Source organism: Triticum urartu, chromosome 3 (assembly GCF_003073215.2).
Source record: "Triticum urartu cultivar G1812 chromosome 3, Tu2.1, whole genome shotgun sequence".
Lineage (NCBI taxonomy): Eukaryota > Viridiplantae > Streptophyta > Magnoliopsida > Poales > Poaceae > Triticum > Triticum urartu.
Genome location: NC_053024.1, coordinates 38,209,313 through 38,218,057, shown reverse-complemented (window position 1 = coordinate 38,218,057; position 8,745 = coordinate 38,209,313). Strand labels below are relative to the sequence as shown.

Below are 8,745 nucleotides of genomic sequence, written 5' to 3'. Positions count from 1 at the left end.
ATGTGTCAGGATATTTCACCAAGCAACATTAGCTCATCATTTTCAACAGCCAGCCATGAACTCCCAAGAGGACCGCTACAGCGGCACCATATATTGAAAATCAGCGAGAGAAACAAAGCGGAATCTGCACACGCCACAATTGCCAGTACAGAACTACGGATCCCCTCAAGGAGATTTGCGATACAGCTTAAGAACGACTATGTCGTATCCATCACAGTTAATCCAAGCGGTCAATGAGGTTCAACTCGGGGTTACTACAGAGTAACTAGAGCACACTTGCCAACAAAATTTCAAGTTTAACTGCACTAGCTAGCTACTCATCGTCCTTAATTCTCTTGAGCAGCTTGACAGCCCACCGGCGCAGCCTTCTCTTCAGGGTGAAGCCAACCACGACGCCAAACACAAAGCTGACCTTCGTGCATGTCGACAGAAACACCAACTGACTGCAATAACATAACTTGAGTCAGGGACAGGTACAGGTTTACACCAACACAAATTTTACGATTGCAAATTTGACTTACTGACCAGCGACCAATGAAGATGCTCGCACACTAGATGTCTAGATCACAAAATTAATTGTGCCCACTGAATAAAAAGGACGCTACACACTCTTGGCTCAACAGCAACGTACTTTGAATTCAGTTCACTGATCTATTCAGTTCAGCCTCTCTACACGGTGAAGAGGCTATGGAGGAAAATCATTGGACCAGACATTCATTCATGTGTTCTCAAAATATTTCAGGTTCTGTTTGGCAAAAATGAAATAGAAGAATGTTTGAATTATTCAGGAAACTGGTGGGAGTAGTCAACAAATACTACAACACAAGAGAAACACCTCGCTTCAGTTTTGGTCACAGCAGCAGTCTAATTAATCTAATATACGGAGTAGTATCCGATTCCTTCCAACCAAATGGCCACTGCGCTTATCGGTAGCCAAAAACAGAGTGAGTGAAGCGCATGCCCATAGGCCATAGCTAATTAACGTAGGTAAGATGCATCCATCGCCATCACACACAAACTGAGTTCAGAAAAGATAGTACTACTACTGAAGAGCATTGCTATGACAGATGGGACTACTTTCTTCAGCTCGGTTGCAGAGAACAGAGCATACCTTCCAAGCTTCATACTTGACGCTTTCAAAATGCAGCTGAGCGCCTCAGACCTAGTCACCTTCCGTGGTTCCGCCCTACGCCGAACTTCCAGAGCTCTAAGCTGCCGCAGGGTACCTCCTGCCCTGGTTGTTCTCCCAGAGCTCAGCAAACAGCCACCGCACACGCCGTGCCGTGTTCAGTCTGCAGCTCTGTCAGTTTCGTCCACCACTTCCTGCAATAACCAGGATATGTATGCACTATTGTTGCTTATGATTTACGATCCAGCCCAAGTTCAGAGGAAAACAAAACGAAATTCATCACTTCTACTCAAAGCATTCAATCATGCCAAAATGGAAATCATCTGTTACATTCAATACAGGTTCAGTACAGCAGAGGCCTCCGGCCCCAAGTTCAGAAAGAAATAAAAGGAAATCCGTGGGATACACATCAATCGTGCGTAACATCTCCAGTACAGCAAAGGTCTCCATCTCAAGTTCAGGAAAAAAAATACAAGACCAAATTCGATACGTTGCAGGGCACTTGCCCTAAGAGAAAGAAACATGACGCTTCCTTCACCAGTTTGCAGTAGATCAGGGTGCTTGCACGTCTTCACCGTCGACAGGCTTAGTATGTTGCCCGTCAAGGCGAACTGTGGCATCAGTCCAGGCTGCCACAATTATGTTCAGCATATAATTTGAATTAGGGAACAAACCATAGGAAGAAGAGTTTACGACAAGCACATAAGACCAAGGCATCCATTACAAGAAATCTATTGTATTCCTCAGTTAATCAAAGCATCACAAACATGTGGCAGTCCAGAATGAGTAGGGTAGCTTCAGTTTTGGAATCTTGCACTACCGCGCATACAAAACACGGGTATTGTTTGTCTCAGCAAGAGGTCAAGGCCTCAAAAACTATTACTACTAATATCATTTTATGGAGGCACACATGTCAGAGTGTATGTGCTGCATGCATATACACGTAATGTAGAAACAAACTAGATTTTGAGAATCTAAGCAACAGTATTGGTTTCCAATGCACACATAAGCAATTTACAGCAGTGTTATACAACACTTAATACCTTGTATGACTGCAATCTACAGCCATGGGCATCTACTAAAGCTAGCTCTTTCAGAACATATACAATCACAGATGAACTAAGCATTTCTGTTGCATAAGCATAACGGCACAACATGTACAGTTTATGTATCTATCCAATGTGATGAAGCAAAAAATTGTGTTGTCAGGATATGAATTATGGTTCAGAGAATCGAAGACATTAAACAAAATTTCCAACCAATATATATGCAGTGTTCATACCTTATGCTTTCATTGCCTTCTAACTGGTAGACAACGTGTAGACATCCAGGGCTTCCCCATGAAGTCGCTGGTGGTGCTCTTGAAGCCCAGGCACCCAGCGGGAAGAGACCTCTTGCATATCCTCACCCAGCCATAGCTGTTGCAAACTTCCCAGCCCCTCTACATGGCTTAAGTTTGGACAACCATGGACATGCAGTTTCGTCACTTGAGGGAGGTTGGAGATCCTCTCCATGCCTTCACATTTCTCAATAAGGAGGAGGTCGGCGAGGTGTGGGAAATCTTCGACAGCCTTCAAGTTGTTTGCTCCAATTAATTTGAGCATCTTCAAGTTGGTGGTGTCCTCTCCAAGCTGCCGCGGGAGAGTCCTCAGCCTCGGGCAATTTTCGAGTCTCAACAGCACCAAACGAGGCAGCAGTGACAACCTTGCAGATTGGGCATCCTCTGGACGAGTCTCAACAGCTCCATCCTCTCTCCCTTCATCGACAGCAAATTCTTCTACTTCTTCAAAAAAAGACCACTCCTCCCAGTTGGGCATATCCCTGATGATCAACCATTCAAGTTTAGGAAAAGCAACTAACTCACTGCATATGGGATCACGATTCCTGTAACCAACAAATTCAGGTCCGACCTTGGTAAGTGCATATGATCCAACAATTAACAGATATTTCAAGTTTGGTAGCTGCCCAAGCGGTGGAAGATCCACACACGATTGTGAATATCTGATGGCCAAGTGTACGAGTGAACACAAATAGGTGGTACCAAACCAGGTGGGGTACCGCCGACCAAAGTATAATCTAATAAATAATTGTTCCAAATTGCGTGGAGGTATTAGCTGCTCAAAGACACTCTCAGCATTGCAAATGTCTTCTTCTTGATATTCTTCCTCTCTTTGTTCAGTCCACTCTAGTGTCAAAACTTTTAGATGTTTTTTGTCCGCGAGCACTGTATTTGAAGTACAATGTGCCGCATTTTTCAATCTATTCAGATTAAGACTCCTCATCTGGGACACTAAAGACAATTCTTCCAACTCCCATCCATCTTGTACATCAGCATTATCACTTCCATTACCAACAGGAAATCCTTGTAAAGCATTGAGAAACTTCAATTTTCCTATCCCTTTTGGAACATGATTTATGTCTGCACCAATAAGAAAAAAGCATCTTAAATTGCACAATTGGGTCATCGCCAACGGAAGACTGTGCAGAGCTTTACAGTGTCTCAAGCTAAGAACTTGGAGGTTTTTTAGGGAGCCAATGGATTCTGGAAGACAAGATATGCCAGTATAATCTAAATCAAGTAGGCGTAGATGTATCAGTTCTCCTATATAATCCGGAAAGCTTTGCACAAGAGAGTAATTCAGTACCAAAACACGAAGAAGCAGAAATCTCTTGAACAATGTATCCTCAATTCTATGTGGACCACGAATAGTTATGAAAGTCCTCAACTTAACTTTTACCTTATCCATGCTAGGCAACACTAGCATATCCTTCTTAGGTACAACAGTGACACGTCGCAGTTTTGACATATCTTCACCCCTTAATGATTCAATATCTCCAACAAAACATTCTTCTCTTGATATATTACAAGCAAGTTGTCTTAAGAGATCATGCATTTTGCATCCAGCCAAGTCAAAATTATTCTTATCTGGTTGGAGGAGGTTACGATGGATTAGCTCATAGTAGTAATCTTCTGCTGTGTCTTCTAATACTTGGCCTTGTTGCTCCTCAACGAAGCCTTCAGCAATCCATAACCTGGTAATTACACGACGGAGAATGGTAGAATCTTCAACATACAAACCACAATAGAGGAAACACTGCTTCAGATGATGTGGTAAGTCATCGTAGCTAAGATACAGAGCTCCTTCTATTTCATCAGAGAGCATGTCCTGGGAGCCAACATATCTGCCCAAAAACCTTTTCCACTCATTCTCTGTACTATCTTTGCATGCCAAAGCACTGGCTGTAACCTTGATTGCAAGCGGAAGGCAACCACATTTACGAACAATTTCAATCCCAATGTTTCTTAAATTCTGCACTTTTTTCTCGTCATCAATGTGCATGCTCTTCCAAAGTAGCTCCCACCCCACCTCTGCTGACATGAGATCAACTCGATGGGTATGCTCTACACCTATTCTCTTGGCAATTTGATCATCTCGTGTGGTTACCAATATTACTCCAGCAACTGTTTCATGTAATGAAATTCTTAGTAAATCCACCCACACATTGGACCGCCACACATCATCGAGAACGAGAAAGAAACTCTTGCCTTTCATTGTTTCTGCAAGCTTTCTCTGCAACTCTGCTTTGGTTTCACCTTGCTTACGATGCACACCAGTATTACGAAGAACCTCTTTCAAAAGACCAATTTCATCGTAGTCTTTCGAAACACAAATCCATGCATGCTTCTTGAAGCTTCCTTTTATTTTTGGGTCATTGTATATCTTTTGAGCTAGTGTCGTCTTACCAACTCCTCCGGTTCCAACAATAGCGAGCTTGTAAGACTTACTTTCCTTGTGTGCAAGCACTAAGTCCACCAACTTCCTGCTAGAATATAAGATCTCCTTTCCCACAAGGTTAGGCTCAACAAGGTCAGAACTTCTTATCAGTTTAGATGTTGGAGCATTTCCAGTAGGTTGTGTATTACTATTGAATGTTAAGAATATCTTGTCCTTTGTAATGTGCTCTATCTTCTTGTTGAGTGCTCTAATCCGAACAGCAACATCATGACGTGGCACGATGTTACGGAAGCTAGAGGAAACTGAAAGGACTTTATGTGCAGCTGATTTGTTTGACGATGATGAAGGATGTTCAGGAAGTAGCTTGCTTCCTTTACATCTAACCACGTCCAAGATTTCATCAGCTTCATATATAACATCTCTCAGTTGACCAAGCCAACTGTTAACTGCTAGCTCTTTTGTCCTTTTCTCAGCATCATATATACAACACTCTATTAATTCTACTCGTCGCAATACTTTTGTGAGTTCTTTTTCCACTCCTAGGATCAGTATCACCTCATTGGTAATGATATTTTGCAACTTAGTGGCACATGATCTAAGCAAACATTCTAGTATGGTTGCCATCAAGCAGACAAACTCAGCACCAGATATCCAACAAAAACACCAGGGCGACTTGTTTCGGAGAATGACAAAACAGAAAGCTGAAAATGAATGCACAAGGTTTGTTACCATTCTTCAAAATGAGACAAGTCCCGCTAACTTACACTGATATAGAAGATATTAACATATATCACTACTCTTTTTCTTTTGCTTATGAAGCTATGCGATTTAAAATTTCTGCAGGAGGGTCAAACCAAGTACCGAGGTCTGAATTCCCGAGTCTGCATTATGTCCTTTCATTCTTGTGCTTGCAAATTGACGCATGCCTCAGTTTGTATATTAAAATGATTGATTAGTTCGCTTAATTGCTTGCTTACAGGGTGGCTATCAAATGGCAGCTACATAGCATCCTATGCGCTAAATTAAAAAAGTGTTGCATTCAGTTATTTTTGGATCTATTAAAACATATACATATACTAATCATCATTTTTGTGTGATCGATCCAGCTTGTTGATCAATAAATATATTTGACTTTCCTCATGCTAGCCTAGGAATCATGGCATGAATCTCCCAAAGGGTGCAATGGTGGGCACTCATGGTTGTAAACCCACCAACTCCCTGTACTCATTCATTAAAGTAAAGTTGACTGCAAGTCTGTACCTTACGAAGCAGTCTTCCAACAAGGAAAAACCTGTCAATAACGAAGATCAATATTTATCATCTTGAAGAGCCAGTTTGCTTTGATGGTCATTAAGATCTAGCAAGGCTGAGCGCAGAACATAGATGATGGATGATTAATCACCCAGAGAGTAATTGACCATGCTACTGCAGAGCTGTTAGACCTGCAATATAGATAGTACAAGATTATAGATCAACTAGTGAACAAAAGAAGTACCATCCACTGTGTTATAGATCCACAAGTGCAGAACAGTGAGACCAAATAGAACATATACCTGGATACGGTGTGTGTTAGCATAAACTGTTTCCTCTCTCCACCGGATCACTCGTTGGATCCTGCTTGAATAATTGATCAGCGGACCAAGACGAAAGGAATGAACAAACGTGACCAAGACAAAACTTCCTCTGCAAGGAGTAGATGCATACGGCGATTAACTGGAGAGAATAGAAGGACCAAATGGCGATTAACTGGAGAGAATAGAAGGACCAAATGAAATCTTCGGATCCTCTTGATTTTTTTTCTCTAATGCTTTACCAGGCCAATTAGTAGCGTACTCGAGAGGCGGAGACAAGCAAGAGCAAATGAAGACTGGCTGGATACCATACAACACTAGGTGCTAAAGCAGCTTCCCTCCTCTGCTTGGGTAAAAACATGCAGGCTATGGCTGGACGTGCAGAAAATTCAACAAAGGTAGCGAGCTGCGATGGCGTGCCGAGTCTTCTGAAAGAGACTATAGAAAGTTGCTTAGTGTCATTGTTGTGTAGTAATTTACTAGTAGCATTTGTCACAGCCCACTAACATTAATTTACTGGTAGCAGTCATCACCGCCCAGTCCTAATGGGAATATATCTAATTACAAGCTGATTAATTGGAGAGAATAGAATGAAAATAGTCTTCAAATTCTCTGCTTGATTTCCTTATGCCTTACCAAAGCCAATGACAAGCTATTGGAGACAAGCAATAGAGCAAATGAAGCACCGGTGGGATACCAAGAAGAAGCAAACACTAGGTGCTAAAGCCGTCCCCCTCCTCTGCTTGGGTAAAAAAAATGCAAGGCTATGGCTGGGCATGCAGAAAATTCAACAGAGGCAACGAGCTGCGATGGCGTGCCGAGTCTTCTGAGAGAGACTACAAGCTGCTTATATTAGTGTGATTTATGTGCAGTAGTTTACTAGTAGCATTCGTCACTGCCCACTGACATTAATTTACTGGCAGCATTCATCACTGCCGAGTCCTGATGGGAATATCTAATTACAAGCTTATTAATTGGAAAGAATAGAATGAAAATAACCTTGATATTATCTGCTTGATTTCCTTATGCCTTACCGAAGCCTATTGGCCGGCTATTGGAGACAAGCAATAGAGGAAATGAAAAACTGGTGGGATACCCAGAAGCAAACACTAGATGCTAAAGCCGTCCCCCTCCTCCGCTCGCGTCTAAAAGAGACAGCATATGCAACAAAGGTGAAGAGCTGGGATGGCGTGCAGAGTCTTGTGAAAGAGACTGCCAATCTGCTTGTTTACATTGGTGTGTAATTTAAGCCAAGCCGCACTTAGAGTAGTCCTAATGGGAGTATTTAACTGCATTGTTGTACGTAATTAACATGCCCACCTCATCCTCATCCAGATATAGATACTACTCCCTCCGTCCTAAATATTTGTCTTTCTAGACATTTCTAGATACGGATGTATCTAATACTAAAACGTATTTAGACAAATCTAAGACAAGAATTTTGGGACGGAGGGAGTACTATGTAGTACTCCCTCCGTTCCTAAATATTTGTCTTTCTAGACATTTCAAATGACTACTACATACGAATGTATGTAGACATATTTTAAAGTGTATATTCACTCATTTTGCTCCGTATGTAGTCACTTGTTGAAATGCCTAGAAAGACGAGTATTTAGGAACGGAGGGAGTAGTACTTAATGAACAGAGTAAGACACTGATCATGTTATCTTTCTTGCACAGAGAAATCCTCTCCTCCCCAATGCATTGTAATTAGCTACGTAGTTAGTGTTCAACCAAAATCTATGTACCTTACCTCCAGTAGCAGATTGATCCCAAATTAATAGTCTCCAGTCAGATCTGACCCCGAATAATAGTAGTGATGGCGCTCGGAGAAGATTGTTGTGCAGTGGAGCATGAATTTCGGCGAGACGCGGGAAGATGGAGGTTTGGTCATGGCGGCGAAGCGAAGAGAAGGGGCTAGCTGGGTGCCCTCTGATTATCTCCAGCGACGGCGTGCGAGTAAGAGGAGACGGCGGCGACGACGGCGGCAACGGCAACGGCAGCCCAGCCACCACCCCGCCTCCTCTCCCTCCTCTCGGGCGCGAGCACGTCGACGCCCAGCCGCCAGCTGTCACCCCGTGGCCTTCCTCTCCCCTTGGGCTCCTTTTTCCCATGTGCACCTGGCGTCCCCAGCGGGGGTGCCTCTGTAAAAATGTTGAGCTTGTTTTAAAAAAAGGTTCATTATGTCTCAAAACAATATTCATCATGAAAACTATTTAATATGTATTTGAAAATTTTCCATTCTATTTTAAAAATATCGTCTCATATTTAAAAGAAATATTAATCAAGTTTTAAAAAATGTTTTTCA

General features: G+C 42.3%; 1 protein-coding gene across 4 annotated transcripts; it reads right to left on the bottom strand.

Annotated features, from left to right (window-relative positions):
• Window positions 1–1,415: 1,415 nt before the first annotated feature.
• LOC125542627 (putative disease resistance protein RGA4) lies at window positions 1,416–8,530 on the bottom strand. Of its 4 annotated transcripts, none has more exons than XM_048705726.1 (5): window positions 8,191–8,530; window positions 6,420–6,549; window positions 6,127–6,308; window positions 2,412–5,567; window positions 1,416–1,758 (listed from the first exon to the last, which is right to left on the bottom strand). In XM_048705726.1, the coding sequence occupies exon 4, from the start codon at window positions 5,488–5,490 to the stop codon at window positions 2,431–2,433; it is 3,060 nt and encodes a 1,019-aa protein (XP_048561683.1). In that variant the 5' UTR covers window positions 5,491–5,567; window positions 6,127–6,308; window positions 6,420–6,549; window positions 8,191–8,530; the 3' UTR covers window positions 1,416–1,758; window positions 2,412–2,430. The 4 variants fall into 4 exon arrangements, with proteins under 4 accessions (XP_048561683.1, XP_048561682.1, XP_048561681.1 ...); XM_048705725.1 differs by lacking the exon at window positions 8,191–8,530 and adding an exon at window positions 6,614–7,288; XM_048705724.1 differs by lacking the exon at window positions 8,191–8,530 and adding an exon at window positions 6,680–7,288.
• Between the last annotated feature and the right edge of the window lie 215 nt (window positions 8,531–8,745).

What these genes read in the sequence shown, in the direction of transcription:
- LOC125542627 (XM_048705723.1), bottom strand. Translation starts at nt 5,598, where the DNA reads ATGGTAACAAACCTTGTGCATTCATTTTCAGCTTTCTGTTTTGTCATT.